The sequence below is a fragment of the Lepidochelys kempii genome, chromosome 11, assembly GCF_965140265.1.
Source record: "Lepidochelys kempii isolate rLepKem1 chromosome 11, rLepKem1.hap2, whole genome shotgun sequence".
NCBI lineage: Eukaryota > Metazoa > Chordata > Testudines > Cheloniidae > Lepidochelys > Lepidochelys kempii.
Window position 1 is genome coordinate 49,755,343 of NC_133266.1, and position 25,648 is coordinate 49,780,990.

Sequence of the window (25,648 nt, forward strand, 5' to 3'; positions counted from 1 at the left end):
TGCAGGAGCTACGCCCTAAAAGGGACTGCCGGACATAATACCTCAGAGAAAAGTAGTATTCAGGTAAGTGAAACAAATTTTTTATTATTGGCTTTCATATCTTTGCAAGGTTGGTTAAAAAAAGATAAGTCTGATACAATTTTTTTTGTAAATGAACAATTGTAGATATGTCAGAGGTAGTTCCACCTCAATAATTCATCTAAATACAATATTATTCCCCTTTGGAAGCCATCTATCATCTCCAACAACCATTTTTGTCTTTCAGCATTCATTTCATAATTTTTGTACATAACTAATAATTGCATTTTAGTAAACCAAAAGCTTAGTTTAAAAAGTTTAAGGTGGAGAATGGGTCCAACCAACACCCAAAATAACTTATTTTTTAAAAAAATCAATACTTTTTAAAAAGCCCAAATATTAAAACAACTAAAAAAATCCAAATATTAGAACATTTGGAAATGAACATTTAAGGGATCCAACCATTTTCCCAGGGCCATACAATCTCTCATCAGTCATCAGCTCAAAGGGGGAAGCAGGTAGCAGACAGAACTAGGAAGTCTTTTATAGCCCCATGTTCCTCATCTTTACATCACTCTATGCAGGGATGCCACATTTAATCCAACCATTCCCGAGGAAAGGTGAAAAAACGTTTGAAATCATAAGGGAGCAGACTAAGGTGCAGAGAGATGCACATTTTCCACCATGCCTGCTCAGCTGGATTCAGCAAGTAGTTATTAGTGGGGGCTTCATTATATTAGACGAGAGCATGAGATCTGGAGAGTCAAACTAATTGTCTATTTTCCAGGTCCAAAAGGAGTGGCAGTAAACCATCAGCGCCCCTGGTTAAAATTAAATTAGATTTTTATTCCTTCAACTCTTCATCTCTATGAAGTCATTATTGATGACAATGAATTAATTACACTGTTCTGTAGAGAATGACATTAAAGTAATTAAATGATAAGAAAAAGTAAATTAGATTTCGAAAATTCTTTTAGTTTTGATAACGTGTAAAGATTTTTAACCTGATAGTTCCCTTTTAGGTTTGGGAAATCTTTCATTGTTGCACAATTGTGCAAATATTTTTCCCTTCCTCTTACTCCCCCGCTATGGAAGTTTCTGAGATAAGGACACATCCATATCTCCCTATAACCTACTATATTTGGCTAATCCGTTGTTTATTGAAGGGGAAATAATAATTGTAAAATTCTAGTATGGCCCTTTTTTTAAAAAAAACAACAAAACCCTGCACTCACAGTTCAGAATTACATTTTATCTTAAAACTTCACCAAAAATGTAATCTATAAACTTTGGAGAGCACTGATCCTGCCCAGACAATGGGTGAAATTCTGGCATCACTGAAGTTAATGGCAAAACTCCCATTCACCTCAGTAGGGCCAGGACTTCACCCCGTACCTTTTTCTACTGTGTGTTTAGGCCCCAGTTGTATGAACTGCAGGCAAGTGGACTGTTGTGCCCTACACATTTCCAGCAGTCCACCTCCATGTAGTCAACTGCAGGATTGGGGCCCATAATTTTTATATTAATTTCAACACAAACGCCAGTTTGCACTTGTCTACATTTCCACTAGAATCCTGCAGACATGAACATGTTTTAACTTTAAGCATGTAAATGTCCCATTGGTTTCAATGGAGCTTATTCACATGCTTAAAGTTAAGCATGTGTGTTTGCAGTATCAAGGCCTTTAGGGGTTTGAAATGGTGTAGCTACATTGATTCCTGGCCACCAATGGCTATATTAAGCTATTCCAGAGTTTAGACGAGGTCCAGTACAACTGTAAATTTCTGGTTTCAGAGTAGCAGCTGTGTTAGTCTGTATCCGCAAAAAGAACAGGAGTAGTTGTGGCACCTTAGAGACTAACACATTTATTTGAGCATAAACTTTCCTGAGCTACAGCCCACTTCAGGAGATGCATGCATTCCAAAAATATGTGCACTGGAAATGGGTTGGATGATAGATTTAAAAAAACAGTCTAATACTTTTAATAGATAGATAGATAATAGTCCTACCTTCAAGGGCAGGTCCTGGACCAGAGGGCCCTTGGAGGTCCCTTCCAGTCCTACAATTCTATGATTGCATTTTAGTCTTAGTGAGTGCTTAGCACTAAGTGTCAAAAAAATCTCTTAATTGTACAAGATGCTGTATAGCAGGTATGATCTAAAAAGCAGGATAGGATTCACGGGGGGGGGGGGAATAATTGGGATAGATGTAACTTTAGTAGTCAAGACTTGCACTATTCCCATCTTCAGTTTTCAAAAATCATGAGCCTAGTCTGAAACTCCAGGAGATGTGCTTTTAAAACAGTAATATACAGCTTTGGATTTGTTTTATTTGCCTTCTATTTTCCCTACCTTTAGGATACACTTGCTTCACATATTCAAGCCCCCCCCCCCCCCCCACACACACACGTGAGGCCTAGAAAAATTTTTTAAACTAAAGCTGAGCTTCTCACTTAATCCCTTGATTCCGGGAGCCGAGCCTTTAAGAAAAACACCGCCGAGCCGCGAGACTTGCTGTCAAACCAAAAGACGTAGCAAGCCGGGGGCCTGAGGGTGCTCGGCTTAGACCTGAGCCGTGACCGGTGGGCCTGGTTGGGGGGCCAGGTCCCCTTGAGTGGCAGTGAAGGGGGCGGGGGCAGACTCAGGCTCCCAAGAAGGGTACTGAGCTCCGCTGCAGCGGGCAGGCCCAGGGTCGCCCACACCCCGGGGGGGGTTAACAGGGGCGGGGCAGGTATTAACTCACTCGTGGATCTGAGCGGCGTCAGGGGAGTCAGAGCTTCCCTACCTCGCAAGGGGCCATTGCGCTCACCCCCCCGCCCCCCCCGCGGACGTTTTAGCACCTCCCCCCGCTTGCTCTGACAGGCGCCAGGGCTGCAGCAGGGCCCCGGCGACGAATCCCGGCTCCCGGCCAGACTCTGCCCAGCTTCAGCTTCCCGCGCGGCGGCGGCGGCCGGCCGGGGCAGCCCGGCGAGCCCCTGTGGGGGGCTGGGGCGAGCCGGGCCGCGCTCCCCCGCGGGGCTCCCTCCCCCTCCGTCACGTGTGTCTGTGCAGGGGGCGCGGGCCGCCTCCCGCCCCGCCATCCTCCTCCGGCAGCCGCCGCAGCCGGGCGGGCAGCAGGGAGCTGCCGGCCCCCGCCTCCGCCGCCTCGCCCGCAATATGCCTCCGCTGCCCGCTGGCCATGCCGGGGCTGTGCGGGCGCTTCCCCTCCCTGCTGCTGGCGCTGGCGGCCGCGCTGCTGCTCCGGGGGCGGCTGCTCCCCGCCGCCGCCGCCGCCACCAGCCCCGCCGAGCTGAGCCGCAGCCGCCCCGGGGCACCCTCCGCGGCCACTGCAGGTACCGTCCCCGCTACCCCGCCGCGGCTTCGCGCCCCGGCCACCTGCCCCGGGGAGATGGCACCGGCGCTGCCCCATGCCCGGGAGCGCACCTGCCGCTTTCCCCCGGGAGATCGCCCCAGCCCGTCCTCCGCTGGACCCCCGGGTGCGGGGCCGGGCGCTCGCCCCTACCCCCGGAGGTTGCACCGCTCCCCTGCCCCCGGGGGCTGCCCGGACACGCCTGTGCATGCGCTGCGCGGAGCGGGTTGCTGGGGCAGGGTCGTGGCCGCTGCGTGTCCAGCGAAGCCTCTTTCACGGCTCTGGGGCACGTGGAGTCGCCTCGAAGGAGCTGCTCTTCCTTCCCCCTCCTCCCGGCTCGCTGGCCTGGCCTGGCAGGTCACAGCAGCAGCTGCCCGACTTGGGGCTCGCCCGGAGGCAGAGCCCGTGGGAGCCTTTGAATGGACCTTTCTCCGCAGCTGTCCCAGCACCCAGCGCTGAAAAGGCCATGCCTTAGCTTTTTCTTGTCTGAAAAACAAAATTGGTCCCAAGGGAAGGGTGACACGGTATTTTTGTGGGAGTGGAAAAGAAGGCGTCATGATTAGTCTCCATAAGATACATAAGGTTTCTGCGTGGCTTGGGAGAAATTACGTGTCCCGGTGGTCTTTATTCCCCTCCACCCCCGCCTGGTGTGTTCATCCTGTGCCGTGCGAAAAACGGGCTTGGGACTGAGGCAGGTTCAGCATCGTTTTAAACTGCTTGTGTTAACACTCCGGGCCAACACACACTGCTGGCTGCGATCTGCGACACCTCAGTGATGACTGAATTTGTGAAAATACAGCTTCAAGTTGCTTACGCAAAGAGTGGAACATTTTATTTTTCCGAAGCCCGAAAAAAGTGTTTTTTAGGGAAGCAGATAGTAGATCCGTATTAGTTCCTAACACCTAAACAGAATCCATCTTTGCTATCGCCGGATCTCTTTGCTGTGCGGGTACTGTAACATGTTGTTGCAGGGTGGGAGGGAGGAATGTATCCCTTCAGCTATGTGGTTGCTTTGACCTACTGATAGCCGGAGATGGTCCTTTAAGTGACTGGATAATGCTGTTCAGGAAAGTGTGCCTTGGTGAATTCCTATATGCAGGCAGTAATCGCTAGATTAATGTAATGGATGATGCATTTGTAGGCTTCTTAAATCTCTCAAATGAGTGGCACAATCTGTGAGCTCATTTGTTTTCACATGCACTCTGTGGAACAAGAAAATCTGTTAATTTTCCCAACGATTGTGAATGTAGAACAATGTAGTTATTTCACAAATGAAGGTCTCAATCCTGCAATTGAATCCATGTAGATAGACCCAGGTGCAGAATCAGGGAACCAGTCAATACGGTTTAAAAAAAATATTTCTGATTAAAAGACTCTTTTCTACACATCTATCTCCGAAATCAGCCTAAAAAAATTTGTACTTGTCATACTGGCTTTCATCTAAGGATTTCAAAATGTGTCCAAACATTATTTAAGCCTTTGTATTATCATGGCCTCATTTTGGCAAATAAGCACAGATTTAGCTTCATTTCAGTTCAGTCCAGTCAGGCACTGAATACGACCTAGCAGATCTAACTATATGTTTAAATTTATGCGTGTGCTTAAGTGCTTTGCTGAAATGAAGCCCATGTGAAGTATGTCCAAGTGTTAGACTGATTGTACAGATAGGTCAATTGTAGAGCTGGAAACACTTATTTTATAACCACTAGAACATGCATACAGAAAGGAAAAAGTTTCTGTCGAACATGAATACAATTCATGGTTATTGTTGTAGACCTGGGGATTTGTTCCTTTTCCATCTACAATCGCTAATGAAATAATTAAACAAATAACAAGAAAGCTTGAGAGAGAAAGGGGTTGAAAAAAATTTTTTTTGATGCCACACATTTGTTTTTCTACAGAAAATCAAAACATTTTTGTTTTTCAGAAACCTTTTAATGTAGGCAAAGGGGGAAAAAAAGGCTAAGATGTGGGAACTGAAAACTGCATTGTTGTCATTTAGCTTTAGAAGAAAAACAAAAATTCCTGTATTTTCCCTCCCAATTTTTAATGGAAAATATTTACCATTCACCCTAGCCCAAGTTAAAAGATTGTGTCAACATTACTGGTTTGTGTGGTAAACTTTTTATTTATAAGACATTTATTTTTCTGTCAAGTCACTCACAGAAAAATAAATGGCACCACATTCTTCGCTGATTCTATTTGGTTTTATTTTAAATAAAAATTCTTGATGGCTGGGCTTTAAAAAAAAAAAAAAAAGTCTAAGGCAGTTTGGTGCACATTTCCTGTTGACAGTCCAAGCCAACTACCATTCATCAAAGTGATTGAATGCACTGACTAGGTACTGTTTAAATATATTCACAGCTCTGTTAGTGTGCGTCTCAGTCTTCAGCTACTGTTCCAGTTGTCTGTTTTAGAAATGATCTTGGTCCAATTTATGTAACCATATATTGCCTTTAAATAGCTGTGACTAAACTATCATTCTTTACTTGAGAATTAGGCAGTTTGGTAGCCAGCTTTATATTTAGGTTGTCTGTCATAAGATTTGTCGATCATAACATTTGTGACATTTTTTCAAGATTCTCTAACACTTAATTGTTCACAATGAGCCACTGAAATTCAACAAGAAGAAAGCCTTGGGGCCAGAAATAAATCTTTTCTTTGTCCTGTGAAATTCTGTTCAGATTTAGCTGAATTATCAGCTGCTGAAAATGGTAATTTTCCTTCTGTCACTTCCATGACCAGCAATGTCCAGGCAGCAGAATAACTGAACATGAACATTCTAAAGCACTGGTCCCATGCTGCTGCAGCAGGAGCACACACTGCACTGGGAGCCCCAGGAGCAGACAATCTTTCCAGGAGGTAAAAAAGAACTGGGCTGGACTTGGCTGTGTTCTTTAACCCATCATGTTGCCCTGGTAACCTTTCCACCGAAGGAGGAAGGAGCTTCCCCAGACTCCTGAACGAGAGAGGGGAGAGTTGGATTGGGTTCTACTTTACCCGCTCCACCACCACCACCACTCCAGGTTAAGCATGTGGCTTCAGAGGCCCATTGTCCTCTAGCACAATAGCATTTTATTGAAATACTTAGTCTGGTAGCTCAAGTGGTCAAAGCGTGAGTTGTAGTGCTCCAGTTTCAGGGTTCAGATTCTATTGATGTGACATAAAGGAGGCATTGGGAATCATAGAAGATTAGGGTTGGAAGAGACCTCAGGAGGTCATCTAGTTCAACCACCTGCTCAAAGCAGGACCAACCCCCAACTAAATCATCCCAGCCAGGGCTTTGTCAAGCCGGGCCTTAAAAGCCTCTGAAGATGGAGATTCTACCACCTCCCTAGGTAACCCATTCTAGTGCTTCACCACCCTCCTAGTAAAATAGTTTTTTCCTAATATCCAACCTAGACCTTCCCCACTGCAACTTGAGACCATTGGTTCTTCTGTCATCTGCCACCACCGAGAATAGCTTCGCTTCATCTTCTCTGAGACCCCCCTTCTTGTAGTTGAAGGCTACTACTAAATTTCCCCTCACTCTTCTCTTCTGCAGACTAAATAAGCCCAGTTCCCTCAGCCTTTCCTTGTAAGTCATGTGCCCCAACCCCCTAATCATTTTTGTTGTCCTCTACTGGACACTCTCCAATTTGTCCACATCCTTTCTGTAGTGGGGGGCACAAAACTGCACACAGTACTCCAGATGTGGCCTCACCAGTGCCGAATAGAGGGGAATAATCACTTCCCTCGATCTGCTGGCAGTGCTCCTACTAATGCAGCCCAATATGCTGTTGGCCTTCTTAGCAACAAGGGCACGCTGCTGACTCATATCCAGCTTCTCGTCCACTGTAATATCCAGGTCCTTTTCTGCAGTACTGCTGCTTAGCCAGTCAGTCCCCAGCCTGTAGCAGTGCATGAGATTCTTCCGTCCTAAGTGCAGGACTCTGCACTTGTCCTTGTTGAACCTCATCAGATTTCTTTTGGCCCAATCCTCCAATTTATTTAGGTCAGGGGTGGCCAACCTGTGGCTCCGGAGCCACGTGCGGCTCTTCAGAAGTTAATCTGCCGCTCCTTGTATAGGCACCGACTCTGGGGTTGGAGCTACAGGCACCAACTTTCCAGTGTGCCAAGGAGTGCTCACTGCTCAACCCCTGGCTCTGCCACAGGCCCTGCCCTCACTCTACCCCTTCCCTCCCCTGAGCGTGCAGTGTCCTTGCTCGTCCGCCCCAGAGCCTCCTGCACCCCACAAAACAGCTAATTGGGAAGTGCAGGGAGGGAGCAGGAGACACTGAGCGGTGAGGCTGCCGGTGGGTAGGAGGTGCTTGGATGGGGGTGGAGGAGCTCCTGGGGGGGCTGCTGACACATTACTGTGGCTCTTTGGCAACATACATTGGTAAATTCTGGCTCTTTCTCAGGCTCAGGTTGGCCACCCCGGTCTAGGTCTCTCTGGACCCTATCCCTACCCTCCAGCATATCTACCTGTCCTCCCATCTTAGTGTCATTTGTGAACTTGCTGAGGGTGCAATCCATCCCATCATCCAGATTATTAATGAAGATGTTGAACAAAACCAGCCCCAGGACCAACTCCTAAGGCATTCTGCTTGATACTGGCTGCCAACTAGACATTGAGCCGTTGATCACTACCCATTGACATCACTAGGTTGTCTCCCCCATTCAGTAAGCGTCCCATACTTTCTTTGACCACCTTCTTGTTGCTAACATACCTGTAGAAACCCTCCTTGTTCCTTTCACATCGCTTGCTAGCTGCAACTCAAATTGTGCTTTAGCCTTCCTGGTTACCCCTGCATGCTCGAGCAATGTTTTTATACTCCTCCCTAGTCATCTGTCCAAGTTTCCACTTCTTGTAAGCTTCCATTTTTGTTTAAGCTCACCATACAAATGTATGGTTGTGTATAATAGAATTTGTATTTTACTTTTTTCCTGTTTAAAAAAACCTAAAGAATTGTATTAAAGAACTATGGTAGACATATGTTCATATTGCTGCAGTGTGCACAGGATGGGTAGTATTCAGGGAATCAGTAAGGGTTATATAAGTGAATGAGGCTGTTTGTAAGGTTCCTCCCTTATTTTCTCTATAAGTTAGAAGATGTGTAGAGAACAAGTCACAGGCCTAACAGGAAGAGAGAGGGATGGAGCTTATGGCTTATCTCTCTCCCTGTGTCACAGATTTCCTATGTGATGCTGAGTTCGCCACTTGAACCATTATTTTGGCAGATGGCCACTCATAATATTATTTATTTCAATTGCAGTAACACCTAGAAGCCCGAGTAATAGACCAGGACTCTCCTCGGTGCTGTACAAATACAGACCAGAAAGATTGTCTCTGCTCCAAAGATTTTGTGTATTCCTCATTTTCTGTGTGCCCAACTTGAGACACCTGGGGTCAGATCTGTAGAAATGCTGAGCACTGCAATTGAAGTCAGTGGGAGCTGTGAATGCTCAACATCTCTGTCAGAAAGGAAGTGAGGTCTGGGGGAATGAGCTCAGGACTGAGAGTTCTACCCATGGCTTTGATCTCAGGCAAAGATTTGTCTCAGTTTCCCCATTTGTAAAATGGGGATAATCTCTTACCTTGCAAGGCAGATATGGAGGTCAATTAATTAATGTTTGTGAGGCACTCCATTACTCTGACGATGTTGAGAAAATGAATAATTCTGTAAAATACAGACTTTGGATGATGTGCAGTAAATGAGTCGGGCCACTAATTGAATGATAAGGATAAAAATAAATATCTGTTTCATCCCCACAGCATGGTCTATTCTGTGCAATAAATGAGGGCTCCTGTGGGGAAAATAATAGTATGTAATACTGTATTTAAAGACAGGTTTCAGAGGAACAGCCGTGTTAGTCTGTATTCGCAAAAAGAAAAGGAGTACTTGTGGCACCTTAGAGACTAACTAATTTATTTGAGCATGAGCTTTCGTGAGCTACAGCTCACTTCATCAGATGTTTACCGTGGAAACTGCAGCAGACTTTATATACACACAGAAATCATGAAACAATACCTCCTCCCACCCCACTGTCCTGCTGGTAATAGCTTATCTAAAGTGATCAACAGGTGGGCCATTTCCAGCACAAATCCAGGTTTTCTCACCCTCCACCCCCCCACACAAATTCACTCTCCTGCTGGTGCTAGCCCATCCAAAGTGACAACTCTTTACATAATCAAGTCGGGCTATTTCCTGCATAGATCAAGACTATCTCATATTGCACAAGGTGGGTCAGGGGGTGAATTGAGGTTGCACAGGTAACCTTAATTCTGGCTCTAAGTTTTGATTGCTTGACTTCGTAATCTAAAAAATGTTCTTTTAACATACCTTAACTGTTATTAGTTTGTTCAGCTTTCAAAAATCAACTACAGGCTCCCGTCCAGTCATGTGGGCCTACCCCATTCATGAGAAATCACAGAATGAACAAACAAAGGACTGGCCATATGTCTGTCCACTGCAGGCCATCCCCACCGCCCCTCAGCCTTAGAGCAGAGAGTTAAAAAGAAAGAACCTTCCCGTCACATTGCAAGACAAGAAATTTGGGCTCTAACGGTACCTCTACACGAGCTACAGAACTGAGCATCGCAGACCAGTCTACAGACTTGAGCTAGTGGGGCTTTCACTCTAAAAATAGCTGTGTAAACAGTGCTTTGAAGTTGCACTCAGGCTCTGAAGCCCAGGGAGAGAGGCAAGCCAGAGCAGAACTGAGCCAATTCCCTCAACTAATTAACATGTGGAAAACAATATTCAGCTTCTAGTGATATCTCAACCAAAGTGGTAAATACTCCTTCCACCACAAAATCAAAAAATAGATTCAAATGAAAACACAGTGCATTCCTACTTGTCATAATTCCTAAGGCTCAACAACTCGAACCCCCTGACCACCAGAGCAAGCTATCAAAACCAAAAATGCTCATTGTTAGAACAGCATCTGTCACACTAATTTATGAGTCAATTGGGAGAGTAAATCAAAAAATAACCACAAGCTTGACTGTTAGACACCTGCACAGAACCATCACATTACATCACCACAGCAGACTCTCACTAAAAATCTAATCAATGATCAGTAAATAGAGGAGGAATTTGGGAGGCACAAAATCATTTAAATCCAGAGAGGAGGCAATGTGGCAGAGGAAATACTGAGATAAAGCAACACTTTGTACTCCAGTGTCCCAGATACAAGGAAGCACAAGAGAGACATTCCTTCCAATGGTCAGGATTCATAAGACATCTCATCAACAACTGATGAATAAAACACTGTGGCTGAGCCTGGAAGGAAAAAAAAAGATGGCATTGCGTGGCATAGCAATATACTTCTGGTTCAGGAATGGACAGTAACAACAAATGGACTGAGGGGATCAAACTCCAAACACAGTGTGCGCCCCTTTCTAGGATGGGTCCAGTCTGACTCTGAGAAATATCTGAAAAGGAATCCATCTTTTTCTTACACGTTGGAAACACTTGTATAGCTTGTCAGCAGGTGGATAAATCTAATTGATTTTTTCTTTTTTAAATAAGTCTGTGACCAGGGTCCTAGTGGGGGCCAGCTGAGGTCACTCAATTAGGATGAACTGTATAGAATGGGGCAGAAAATCCCCAAAAAGCTGGTGGATAGTCCAATACTTAGATTTACTAAACCAGCATAGAACAGCTTCTTAATTACCTCACTGGTTATTCAGGAGGCAAACAACACAGTTCCCTTAAAGTGATCCGGCCTCAGGCCACCATTCAGGTACCTAAGTCAAATATGATGATTTCTGAAAATCTTATTTCATCATAAAAAAGAAAAGGTTCTACCAATCCCAAAGGATCGGACACGTTACCTCCCAGGTTAATTAATGTTTCAGATCTTACCCAAATACACGCTACAGATAATTCTTATTAACTAAACTAAAATTTATTTAAAAAAACAGAAAGTATGGTTAAAAGATTAGTATGCATACGGACGTGAGTTCAATTCATTGAGGTTCAGATTCATAGCAGAGATGGTGAGCTTTGTAGTTGCAAAGAGTTCTTTCAGAAATAGTTCATAGTTACAGTCCGAAGTCATTGCAGGGTGTTCCAATTTAGGACTGGGATCTCAGTCCTTATGCCTAAGCTTCCCCTGTATGAAGTCTCAAGCAGATCTGAGATGACAGAATCGGGACCCAAGGATATTTTATACAATTTCATGTCCTCTTTGACAAGTTGGGCGTTCCTTGGGAACAAAAGATAATTTGGATGACTTTGAAGGAGATCCATCACCTGTACTTTGCTATATAATTAACATACGAGATTGGCTTGTTCCTCCACCATTCACACATGATTTGCTACACATTTCAAAGAGAGATGAATACAGAGAGATCCCATATTCACAATTCATTTAAATGCTAGGGTGTTCTTTTGATACCTGAATTATCAGAATACAGCATAGACAGGGACTGTTGATTACATTGTTGACCATTACCCATATACATGTAAATACGCAAAACCACAAACATTATCTTTCCACATGTCTTTAAGGGTTGAATTTGAGCCATTTATTTTACGGGATGTGTAACACTTTCTAGCCATGCATCACAAAGTCTTTTTGATTTATATGAGATTTTTTAAAAATACTTTTGTTTTGTTTTTAAAAATAATTTCAAATTAAATTTTAAATGGACTTATGATAACTGATGTTAAGGCCTAAGTGTATTAGAATCTATTTAAATTTAAATTAAATTTAAATTACACAAAAATAACATTAAACAGTTCATATTTGTTGCCAAAGTTTTAAAGCAAGTCAGACTACTGAGCTGACGGAAGTTACTGGCTAAGCAACTAGAACCAGTGTTTTCTGAAGTTCTAAAATAGCTTTTGACAGTTTTTTGCAGACTAGTCCATTCAGAACTGAGACTCTCAATGGAAGTTGAAGAGGTAGGAAAGCTTGTTTTTCCTTTCCAATCTATGAATACAAGTTAGGTGTGAGAGGATGTGCTCTACTAGTTCTAAAGGGTGACCAGAAACAATAATTTCAATTCGTTAACTACAGAGAATACCTCCTTTGCTTAATAAATCAGTTAGTTTTAAATGTAAAACACGTTTTGATTAACTTTTTTCCCCTTACATGTCCAGCACACTTAAGATTGTTTAACAGTTCAGTAAAACTAAATTTAAAATGCATTTGTGCGTTTTTAATTTAATTCCTATTTCCATCCAGATAGTTTGACGCAAATCTAGTAAATAGTAACACATCATTCACCATTTTCTAACATAATAAAAAAGTAAAAATTAAGAATATGAATAAATATATGTTAAGCTATGTAATTGCTGAAACAAATGTGTATCAATATAGTGTATCCTTCTGGTTAGCAAAAAGAAGTACTAGATTGCAATGATTTAATGACAGGTTTCAAAGTAACAGCCGTGTTAGTCTGTATTTGCAAAAAGAAAAGGAGTACTTGTGGCACCTTAGAGACTAACCAATTTATTTGAGCATAAGCTTTCGTGAGCTACACGAAAGCTTATGCTCAAATAAATTGGTTAGTCTCTAAGGTGCCACAAGTACTCCTTTTCTTTTAATGATTATCAACCAATGAGAATCAACCTTTCTTTAGGAAAATAACTGAAAAGTTCAATTGCAAACCATGATTAAAATCAATGGTTTAAATCACGTTTCTTGCTGGCTGATTTAAATCAAACGAGCCTGCTTGTCATACCAACAAAGTCTTATTGAATTGACTGTGTAGCTACCCACAGGTTGCTGCTTCCTATATGGCAGCTCAACTCTATAGCCATTCTGTTTGCCTCCATAGTTTGTTCTGGGCTCCTGCTCCGGCTTTCCCTCTTCAGCCCCACCCTGTCAGGTCATCCTTATACTCCCAAATTAAATATTTTGAAAAAAATTGGTAGCACATTCTCAAAAGGACAGATCTTTCTTCGGATTGGTTTCTTAAGGGTGTAGAAAGCATCTGTAGAAAGAAGGAAATTGTGCAGCCATTTTCCTGGCTGCATAATTGCATAGGACATGGGGCCTTGCTCATGAGGTCAGGGCTGTCAAATTAGGGACTATTGATGCGGCCAGCCGGCATAATTCCTATCACAGAAATTAAGATCCATTATCTCTTGCCGTCATTTCTGGGGTTAAACTTTCCACTGGCAGCTTGGCTTTTTCAGTGGAGGGTCATTGGAGCCAGAGTTTAGCCAGTGTCCGGGTGCAGTGTGATAAGACTTATATATTCAAGCCTTTGAAAGATTACTGATTAAATCAGGAATTGTGGGTTTTTTTAAATTTATTATGGGGTGGGGGAGGGTGCCTTGCAGCCCTGAGTTAAAAGGCTAATGTTTTGTTTTTGTGTAGCGTTTAGGAATGTAGGGTGCCAAGGCAGTTGAAGATAGGCACCAATATGCATTTCCAGATAAATAACATGAACCTTTTGACAAATCTGCACCTAGTTTCAAGTGGAATTACTGAAGTTCGGTACAGTTCTCACCCCAGACAGAAGATATCATTGAACACAATGCAAGGTACTAACCCCTGCTGCCTCCAGAAACAAGTTCTGAATGCACATTGTTGTGTGGAAGCTCATTGCTATTCTCTAAAATACGATTCTTGCTGGCATTTTTAGTTCTAGTTTCTTAAGTAAGTAGAGGGGGGAAACACAATTTTATATATAGTGGTTTTCCATTTATTCAGGACCCGTATTCAGAGCACTCAAGTTATTAGAAATGGCAAGAGAGGATAATTGTCAGTGACTATAGTAGCACAGCACAGGAGGAGATTGGATGAAACTATAAAACCTAGTAGACTGGAGACAGGAGAATAGTGCAATAAAGGAATGAGATAAGATGTTATGAAACTAAGTTAGGGAAGAAATTGAGAGGTGATATGACAGGTGGAATATGAGACAGGAACATATAATGGCGAAGAGGAAATATATGTGGAGGGAGGCTTATTTTCTGTGTGTTTTATGAAGGGTGATTGCTCAGCTGTCAGGAGCAATCATGGGAAAGGTGAACCCAAAAACTGAAACAAAAAATCAATATTTGAAAAGGGAAAGTTGGTAGGAGATGTAAGCAATCTGTGACAGTGAAGTAGTGAGGGGCGAAAGAAAGGAGAATTATTATAAACAATTCAGTTGTACTGAAAATTTGCGGACCATCATACTGAACAGTAGTAGCACCAGTGTTCCAGTGTGATTCAAGAAGCCCAAATTGGCATTAATTTCCTCAGTGAAGAGCAAGGAGGTAATTGGGCGGAAGAAGTGTTGAGTGGTTGGAGTGCGGAATTGGGCAATGGAACCTCTGATTCAGCCCTGAAGAGCTTGCAGTTTAGTTTGTCAGATGGCAAAACGTGAATGGAGCCAAATGATTGTAGTTTCTGTTGTTCTTTTTATTGGTTTCTGTTAATTTTTGGTAAGATGTTGGCAGGCACTAAATCATCAGTGGCCAACCAATATGTCGGCTTCTACTAAAATTGCTGTAAGTCTGAAAGAGGGCAGTGTCAGGATTTGTAATACAGCTATTGAGTGGTGCCATCGGGGATCTGCCGTGTGTTTTATCTATGAATTCGTTGTTAGTAGAGGAAAACTTCTGTTACCAGATATGCCTGTTAATTTGGGGTATGCTCATTTATTACGGTTGCTCTTTGGAGGGCAGTGGTGGGGGTTCTGTAATTCTATTAATGTACTGCTTGTTTCACTTGTGTGTTCATATGGAGCTCTGCTCCTTCCTTCTGCAAGTCCTCTCCCAATGGAGCTATGCTGCAGGACCTAGGTTCCCTGGAGCTGGGTTCCTCCAGCCCTTTAACTAGATGAATATGTGGGCGGGCACACACTAACAGAGCAAGTCTGAGCGGACCGGGTCAATCGGCATTCTCAACCTGATCCCCTTATATGTCCCTGTACTCAATGGGCTGGGTTAAGCAGCACCTTCAAGCTGTCATCCTTATGTGCTCCTGGTCTCAGTAGGGTGGTCTGAGCAGCACTTTCACCTGCCCCAGACCCCCTTATGTGCCACAGGTTTAACACGTCCCTATCCCACTTTCACATCACGATTGTACTGGTAGTAACCCACTTGATGAGCAAACCCCACAGTATTTTGGGGTGCTACAAGGATCTTTAGCTTAGGTAAAAGAGGCATTGCTGCAGAGTAAATGGGGGAAGCTAAAACCCAAAAGAGTAAAGTGCAGAGAGAGAGAGAGAAAGAGAAGCAACTAGCTTAACCATAAAAGTTATTTATTGAATAATAGTGATAACTACATAAGGAGGGATAAACCAACATAGCATAACCTTTAATAATGTAATACCTAAGGATAGAAAGGAAAACCGAGAAAGAGAAAGAGGGGGATCTCACCCACTCCATGAGGCTTGAACTGGTCGGGGTTCCCAGGTGATGGTGGTAGCTCAGGATCCTGAGTGCTGGAGACAGGCAGAGCCCCCAGCATGATCAGTCAGGAGAAGATGGATTCCCAGTGGAACTCTTGCATAGTTTGGATCTAAGCATCAGAACACTTACTTGGGCTTAGGTAGGGGTTTTTGTAGAGAAAATACAGTGGTTCAAGGGAGAACACTAGATTTGTTTATGTAAACTGATGACTTAAGAGTTTTCTTTAGGCTAGACAATAGGAGCTGATCACTCTTGGCTATGGGTGGTGTTTTCTTCCAGGGAGCTCACAATGCAGCTAGGCTGCTTCAGTATTTTGGATATCAATCAAGGATTTACTACTAGAATTGGTCTGATAATTGCTGAGCTGGGTGTGTGCAGGCGTAGGTTCATTAACGTCTGGAGCGGAGATTCCCATGATGCAGTGCGTCCCTGCTTTTCTGGTCCCAGAGTTCAGTGCGGTTCTTTGTTCTCCATTCTGTATATAAATTGAGATGTCTCCCTCTCCCATCTTTCATGCAGATGAGGCTAGGGGAGTTGTCTCTTTTTTCCATTCTGAATGCTAATGGAGATGTCTTAATCTTGTCACCCTTGTCAGGAGGGGTCTAAGTGTGTCTCCCATCTGCCCTTCAGTGTTCTCTGAAAGCCCCTCTTTTCTCTGATCGGTGTTGGTTCAGGAAGAGACTGGTGGTGGGGCGATGTCTTTCATGAGTCAGACAAGCTAGATACTGCGCCCTGGTTCTCCAAAAACATAGAGCTGACTGGTATCACTTCTGAAGACTAAGGCTGAGATTTGAGAGAGGCAAGTTTATTCAAAATAGATTCCAGATTCTACTGGAGATGTATCTAGCCCTGCGAGGTAGGGAAACACAACAATTAGGGCCCTACCAATTTCATGACCATGAAAAATGTGTCACGGACTGTGAAATCTGATCTCCCCTATGCTGCTGGGAACACCCCAGCCAGGGGGCTCCAAGTTACAAGTCCCCCCACCAGGCTGGGGAGGGAAAGGACTTGTCTTTTTCCCCTGCAGGGCTGCTGAGGTGGGAGCAAAGGTGGGGAGAACAGACCCACCTCCGGGTACCTTTTGGGTTGGAACCCCTACAGTTACAACACCATGAAATTTCAGATGTAAACATCTGAAAATGTGAACTTGACCAATTTAAAAACCATCTGGCCGTGAAATTGATCAAAATGGACTGTGAATTTGGTAGGGCCTTAACTATAATCCACATTTTATAGATGGGGGACTTAGGCACAGAGACTAAGTGACTGACTCAAGGTCAGCAGGAAGCCTGTGGTGCCGCAAGGAATCAGACTTGGATCTTCCACATCCCGAGTTAGCAAGAGTTTTGGTGTGGGTGGCATTACCCTTTTTTCCCCACCTAGATTGCTCAGGAATCCTTAACTTGCATTCACTTTTGGGATTCCTCTGTGAGCTCCCTCCTTTCCCTGTGATCCCTCCCCAAAAAGTGCTGCATCACAGCAGCATTCTCTGGTCTAGAAAGATTCTGAAAGCTACTCCCTCCAGAATTCATTAGTGTCACTCTTGCAGCTTTCCTTCTCTCTGTCCCTTTTCCCCAAGGAAGCATGGAACTTGCCGCTAGCTCTGAATTCTGATTTTCACAAGGCACCATACGTTAGTGCACTGTCCCTACAGCGCTCAGTCACTTTTATTTAAATTGGCATACTCGGTAATGCAATGAAGTGAAGCACTGTTACTCTCTGTTTTACGTTTCTGCTTTACTGTGTGTCCCTCCTACCCCTTGGTGTCTCAGTTGTCCTAGAGAAAATGTGAGGAGAGGTATACATTTAAGATTTAGATACAGATAGCTGCTTTGCTCAGGGGTGTGAAAAATCCCTAGCCCTGAGCTCTGTAGCTTTGTCAGCCTAATCCCTGATGTAGATGCAGATAGGTTGATGGAAGAATGCTTCCCGTCAACCTGAGCTATCATCGCTAGGGGAGGTATAGCAATGAAAAAATACCCTTCTGTCGCTGTAGGCTCTGTCTGCACTCTGGGGTTATGCTAGCATGGCTACAGCACTGTAGCTTTGTTGCAGTAGTCCCCATACTATAGATGTGGTCTGAGAAACAGCTATATATGTAAAAAGAACAGGAGTACTTTTGGCACCTTAGAGACTAACAAATTTATTAGAGCATATCTTTGTCAGCACAGCACAGACCAACAGCTATCTCTTCAAATTCAATTAAATTCACAAAAACAGCATATTAATTACTGTATTAAATTATACTGTAAGTGGCCTGTATACATAAGAAAGAAAAAGTTTATCAAAACATGTTTTACATTTAAAACAAAACAAATTATTAACTGTAGGAAGTATCTGTAGCTAGTGAATTGAACTGATAATTTCTGTCCTTCAGGATTTTAGAACATGTAGATCTCATCCTCTCACATCTAATGTTTCATAGGCACTGACTCCGTGGGTGCTGTGGGGCTGGAGCACCCCTGGGGAAAAATGGTGGGTGCTGAGCACCCACCGGCAGCCCTTTATCAGCTCCCTTCCCCCTTGCAGTGCCTTTCTTTAAATCTTGGCAACAGACATGCATTGCTTAATATTTGGGTTTTTTAATACATAATTTAAATGATTTTAATAGATTATAAATACAGGTCTTAACGTAGGTTGTCAATTTCAAATTTAATTTTAAATAGGATTATTTTTAAAAAAAACGTGTTTCATTTAACATAAAGAAGTCCACTGTTGTTAAATCATCCACTTTTATCCACCCTGACACCCAGTAGTGCTAATGAAAATCAATCTAGACCAAACCCTGTATCATGCTGGAAAAAACTCCCATAAAATGATAGTAAGAAAAAGACATGTTATAAGATTATTGAGGTGTGGAATTGTCCCCCAAAGAAAATGCTTCGGTGGACAAAGAAATATCAGAGTGGACAATATTAGGAAATATACTATAGAAGCAACTCTGCATTGGCAGGAAGATGGGACTAGATGATTTAATAGCTCCATTCCACGTCTAACTTCTATGGTTCTGTGAAGATCGTCAGAAGGAAATACATACCGTTCATAAAAGGAATGCCATTTATGAAACAACCATTTGTCAAAACTTTTTCAAGATATTGAAGCTAGTATCTGTACAGCACTCTGATGCAAGACTATTATAAAGCCCCAAAATGTTGTATGGGGATTATATTTTTGATACTCCTTCATAATACCATCCACTTCATTACAAGATAGACTTGTATTGTCATTCAGTATAAAAATGAAAGCTCAGATTTAAAGGTAAGAACTGCAGGGGACTGGAGGAGAAAAAGCCACCTTTTAAAAACAATTAATCCTTTGAAGTATATGTACAGAGATGTTCTCTGTCAGTATGTTTTACAGATTGTGATGGCAGAACTCGCTCATTAAAGTACTTTAGATCAGTTTCTCAGTCCAGGACATGAATTTATCTTATCCCACACCTAACTGGTCTTATTTAATTGTTGCTCTAATGTGGTTAATTATTTACATCAGAAATGCTGAGCCATTTAAGTAAGGTTACAGAAAATGTTATTTGTGCTGAAGAAATTATTCCTGTGTAATTGAAAGCTCCCTGGACCATAGTTTTTCTTTTGTCCTTCATTTTGCGTCTTTGCACTCAGGAGGGTGAATCTTCTGGGTATCATAATAGCCAAAGTTCTAAAACTCATGCAGCTGGATATCTAACTGTGGCACTTAAGAGTTACATCAAAAAGCAAAAGCAAAATTACTATGGTAACTAAAATGCTGGGCATAACTTCACAGTCATGTACCTAGAGTTTATGTACTGGATAAAGTATAGAGCTTTCGGTAAAGTGAAGAATACACAAATAACTTAATAACACTGTAATAAAATTTCTGGTAACTCATGAGATTACTAAAATATGTTCCATATCCCCAAGACATATATAAAACCAGACCCAGTTTTCATCCTGTGCACTAAGTAAGGCAGGGGTGTAATGGAAAATAAAGGATACGATTGTGTTGTTAAAGATTGAATCATAATGCATATATACAAGGGGGCAACTTTACGAGTGACACTTCCTGATTTTTGAGTGCTTGACTTTGTTTTTCTTTTTTTGTTGGTTGGTTTGGTTTGGTTTTTTAATGGAATTTCACTCTGATTGTCAAAGCACAAGACCATTATCTGTGAGTGTGTATCTAATGCAAAATAGGCAGAATTGCTATAGAATCATAGAAGATTAGAGTTGGAAGAGACCACAGGAGGTCATCTAGTCCAATCCCTTGCTCAAAGCAGGACCAACACCAACTAAATCATCCGAGCCAAGACTTTGTCAAGCCGGGCCTTAAAAACCTCTAAGGATGGAGATTCCACCACCTCCCAAGGTAACCCATTCCAGTGCTTCACTACCCTCCTGGTGAAATATCACCTATCTTAGCCGGTGAGTACTTTTAGCTATTCATTCTCACTGTTGACGGAAAGGATGAAATACTTATATGTTGTACCAATAAAATAAAAACCAGCAGGATCTTATTAAAGGGAAAAAGGCAAAATACCACATTTATTGTGAATACAGAAAGAATCATAGTAAGCAGTTAGTTCTAGTTATAACATTCCATTCAATCTCCTATTTATTCACACATTCATTCATACAAACACACACACACACACACACAGGTTCTGCAAGGTTGTTATCATAGTTACCAGCCTTAGAGTTGCTCATGCCAAGCCACTGGCCAGGTGGCCTGGACATGAGGAGGGAGCAGGGCCTTGTCAGATGCTCATCTGATGCTCCTGGAAGTTGGTTTGCAGAATCAGACCCCAAAGTTCTCACTTTTTAGAGTCTATTTTTATAGGAATTTCTTCCTATGCCAGTCTATGGGAATTGCTTCATCATGCTGTTGCTGAATCAATCAGCAGATAGCACATTCCTGACGGCTCCAAGATGTTATCTTGTTCTTTGGTTCTCCCATCCTTGAGGCTGTTGGGTGGATTCCAGTCTGCCCTCCGGGGGGGTCCTCTGGTTATTTGCACTTGACGCCTTCTTCAGCCGATGGACACTGGATTCTTAGGCTGGCACCTCCCTGATCATTCAGTTATTATCCACACCAAGCATCCATCTACATACATCCTCTATCTCTATTTTAATCACAATTGTTAATACAACAAAAGGGTGGGGAGTCTCTGGGTGCTGTTTCTGTTGTTAGAGTATTGCTTTGAGTCTCTCTCTCTCTGTGAATTGCTTTGAGAATAGACTCTGTCTTAGAATGTACTAACACAATTAGCAGCTTGCAAGTTTCACACACAGAGGGAGAGAAACAGTACCAAAAACCAAGAGACCTCTTAATTAGTAATACCCTGGAATTTAAACTCTGGGGAATCAAACTCATTTGTGATTTTAATACAGAACTTCTTTAATATGATCCAACATATATAAGGTACAGCATGGGATACTGTACTTCTACAGAAGTTCAGGTATTTCTCCCTCACATTTGCTAATTTACTAGAAACATAATTAAAAGGTTGGCATTCTTATAACCTGGCCCAGAACCATGCTGTATGGTCACCAGTTAGTTGTGAATGGACCCAGTCATTTCCAAGCCAGCTGGATCTGGATAGAGTTTAGTCACAGTTTCTCGCTCAGGGTTCTTAAGATAAGCTCAAACATCCTGTCTGATGCCGTTCATTGGGATGTCGGGGGCCACTACTCAGGAGCCAGAGACCCAAAATGGTGTCTGTCACCTCCCAGCGCTCCTCTCCCCCCTGCCCAATTGCTTACATGTGCTCCTCCAGAGCTCCACCTTGGTTGTGGACTCCCTGGACTTCTAGTTTAGTCCCTTTGGAGACAATGTGGCAAGAAAGAAAGGAATTCAGGCTTAGCAAAGGAATTTAAGCACAGTGTCTTTACTCTTAAGGCCTTGTCTGTACTTCAAATTTTGATCAGTGCAAGTTATGTTGGTGTACATCTATCACAGTTGGTATATTGCTCATGCCCATGTGGCTGCTTGCATCAGCACTGTGTGTACTGAACAGGTTTACTTCTGTTGATGCAAAGTGCAGTGCACCCCAAGTCGATGTCCCAGTGCATCATGCATGGCAGTCAGGTGCAAATGCCTTTTGGGAACTTTTCACAATTTGTTGTGGGATAGAAATGAGTCACCCGGAATCTCTGGGAGCTAGGGATCAAGTTTTCAGTACACAACTTTCTCCATCCCATAATGCCATACATAGCCCATAATTTCATGCCTTTTTTTTTTTTTTTTAATCCCACAAACCCGCATGGCACTTTTTGGATGCAAAAGGCTACATTTCTGCATCTGCCTGCCGAGCTTGCCCCAGCCCTTCAGCACAGGGATACCAAAATGAGAGGTGCACTGACAGTTAAGAAACAAGTGGTGATCGCAATGTCAGATTACTATCGGTCAGACATAGCTTCGAACTACCTGCCAAGTTCTTCCTGCAAATGGATGATCTGATTCACAATGATTGTTACAAATACAAATAGTGTTCATAATACCAAGCAGAATCTATCATTGGGCATGTATTCCCCAAACTGTCTCACTATGCATGCTTTTTAAAAAGGTGAAATTCTATTTTTTATTTTTCAAAATATTAGTCAATTTAAAGAAGTTCAGATTGTCACTTCACCCTTTAAATGATTGTTTGCGGTGTTGTTGTAGCGGTATTGGTCTCAGGATATGAGAGAAACTAAGTAAGGTAATGTCTTTTAGTGCACCAAGTTGATGGAAGGTACAAACTTTCGAGCTTACAAAGAGTTCTTCTTCAGGTCTTTAAATGATTGTAGACCCTGAAGTTAGAGAGAGCACTTCAGTATTTTTCACGTTTTTAGGTTTCCTGAAGAAGAATTCTCCTGGGAGAGGATGGGGAGTTGCAGTTAAAACCAAATTAGGCTAATATGTAAATTTGGTACTAAACATATGATGAAGCTTCCAGGAATTAATGAACTTTTGGAAATTGTCTTTCATAATATCTCTAGAACTACTGCTTTTAGACAGGCCATGTAAAGATTGTATTGAATAAGCTTATATAGTTGGAACTGTTCTTAGCCATTTAACTCTGGTAGTAGTGTATTTTTCAGTTGCTTTTTTTCTTCTGACTATTTCTATATGAAAAATTTGATAAAGAATGTTAAAAGAATGTGATTAGGCCCTATAAATCAGTAAATGTTTCATGTAAATAACCACCTTGGCTTCTAAATATTTCATTAGATTTAGATATTATGTATTTGGTGATGAATGTTGCTGCTTTTTAATGGCTTTTGCAGAGCTTGGATCAACTTGGCAGTCGGCACTTCAGACTTTTAAAATTATTATTATTAAGCAGGCCCTCATTTTTTTCCTTCTGTAGTAAATTCAAATTCATCCACTTATACACTGTGTGTCTTCTTGAATTTAGAGCAGGTAATGCAGCATGCAGTGTGATATGTTAGGTCCCAAGCCTGCAAATGTTTATTCCTTAATTTGCAAGCATGAGGAGTCTCTTTGAAGTCAGTGGAACTACTAATGAGTGTAAAATTAATGGAAGTTTGCAGGATCAGGGCCTTAATTTGACATTTGGCCTTTGTCCGTGTTTCTAGAAGGGCCTTCCGGTCTGTTTTACTGAGTGTTCAGATTGAGATCTTGCTCCAAAGCCTTACTAGTATTGGCTGGGTTACCAAGCTGCTGGTACTGGAAAGTTTTGCAGTAAATAATGCATGCATTCTCTCTGTTTCTCATATTTATGACTTTGTATGGGAAGTGAAACGTTAATGTGCCTAAGCAATAGATGTTTTTCTGTATTTTAGTAAAATTAGGTCACTTTAATTCTGATGTTCAGCGAGTTTAGCTACTTTGTAGCATTCTGATTATTTTTCAGATATTAACTTATTGTGCTTCGGTCTTATTTGTGAGGAACTGTTAATTTTATACTGCAGATATTGTTCTCTGTAGCTGGCTGTCTAAGCTTAATGTGGTGGTTTTCTGAGAGATTAGATATAAAATCATCAATCTTTTCTAGACCACTAAAATGAGTGCAAGTGATAAAAGGGTTTTTATGTGTGTCTGCAAAAAGAAAAGGAGTACTTGTGGTTCCTTAGAGACTAACAAATTTATTTGAGCATAAGCTTTCGTGAGCTACAGCTTATATTATTATGCTCAAATAAAATTGTTAGTCTCGAAGGTGCCACAAGTATTCCTTTTCTTTTTGCGAATACAGACTAACACGGCTGCTATTCTGAAACCTGTGTGTGTCTGAGTGCTGTTACTTGGAGATAAATCTGTAGAGACATATAATATCATTGGTTAGCTGATGTATTTGTGGAATATGTATTCTAGAGTAATTCTAAAGAATGGGAAATTTCCAAACCATTTCGCTTATTTAAAGAATTAGTTTATATTTCACATCAGCTTCCAAAATGGTGGAGATTAAAATAATTCATCAGTGTCCATGGCCAAATTAAGGCTTGGTTAGTCAAGGCCTTCACTGGAATCATCTGAATTTGGAGGACTGAAATTTGGCATCAGATTTTCAAAAACCAAAGCCTAAAGTTTGGTTCCTAAATTCATATTTTTAGGCAGCTAAAGAAGTAGCATGTTTTTTCAAAAGTGCTGATCAGCCAGCTGCTCTCATTGACTTCAGTGGGAACTTCTGGGTGCTCAGCACTTTAAAAATTAGGCTACTTATTTAGATGCCTAAATACGGATTTAGGGGCCTAATTTTAGGCTCGTATTTTTGAAAAATATGACCAAGATCTCTTATAGAAATATTTTTCTATAGAAATAAAATTTTCATTTTGAAAAAGTTACTTGAGCACAGATGACCTGATGATATTGTTACCCTGAAATTTTTTGTAATGTTTGTTTATTTAGACTGCAGAGATGTCAGTAAATACTTTCCTGCAAGGAGAGGCACTGAAATGACTATCAACTTTCTAATACATTTTTGGAAGAATGGAGGAACAAGTAATGTTACTATCTTCTTTATTCTTTATGACAGGTTTCAGAGTAGCAGCCGTGTTAGTCTGTATCCGCAAAAAGAACAGGAGTACTTGTGGCACCTTAGAGACTAACAAATTTAGTAGAGCATAAGCTTTCGTGGGCTACAGCCCACTTCATTGGACTGTAGCCCACGAAAGCTTATGCTCTACTAAATTGGGCTGTAGCCCACGAAAGCTTATGCTCTAATAAATTTGTTAGTCTCTAAGGTGCCACAAGTACTCCTGTTCTTTATGTTAATAGTGAACGTAACTATCATTGTTCTGTTTCTAACAGAACTGGAATATACAGCCACAGTAATTTTGCCTCTCTAATATTATTTTATTTCTAATTTTGCAAAATCAGTAGATAAGAACACAATATTATCCTCATTTCAGTTGTATGCCACTGAATTGTATACAACTAAGTCAATTTAACATTTTTGCAGTAAAAGTATTTATCAAATCGTGGCTGAGATGTGGATAAAATGACTGACAAGTCTTCAAAATAAGTGAAGTTGTTTTTATCGCTAGTCTTTACGTTGTCTGTACAATATGTTCTGAATAAGGACAAAATTCAAGCTTTTTATCTGGCTATAAAAAGTGCTCTGGGCTCTTTAATAGCCATAAACTGTCAGGTGCTCAGTTTTTCATCTTGTATGAGAGGCAGCGCTTTTTGGACAATACAGGGACTTCAGTTTATTACTGAATGTTGCCTATTGATTCACCATTGTCGGTTTCTTAAGGACCCTATGTTTTCTTCTGGATCTTGGAATTATCTGCTGGGCTCGATCCTGTTTAGTTTGTGAAATCTGATGGGTTTGTAGAATCTGGTTAACAGCACTCGTTTTTGAAGGATTTGGTTTAACATGTTCACTGTAATTTGATGCATTTGTGATTAATAATTTATGTAGTTCCATTTGTGTGCATGGTGCTCTAGAGAAACAAGAGGGCAAGGTTCTTTCCCCATCGTTTACAACCTGTCACAGATGTAAATATGTA

The 25,648-nt window shown here is 41.9% G+C and overlaps 1 protein-coding gene across 1 annotated transcript in view; it reads left to right on the top strand.

Moving 5' to 3' along the window:
- The first annotated feature begins 3,002 nt into the window (after window positions 1–3,002).
- The window catches only part of FAM171B (family with sequence similarity 171 member B), a 74,457-nt gene continuing 51,811 nt past the window's right edge, over window positions 3,003–25,648 (top strand). The window contains exon 1 of the mRNA XM_073306110.1: window positions 3,003–3,349. Coding sequence (XP_073162211.1) covers window positions 3,196–3,349 — 154 coding nt within the window. The 5' untranslated portion in view covers window positions 3,003–3,195. The remainder of the gene's footprint in view (window positions 3,350–25,648) is intronic.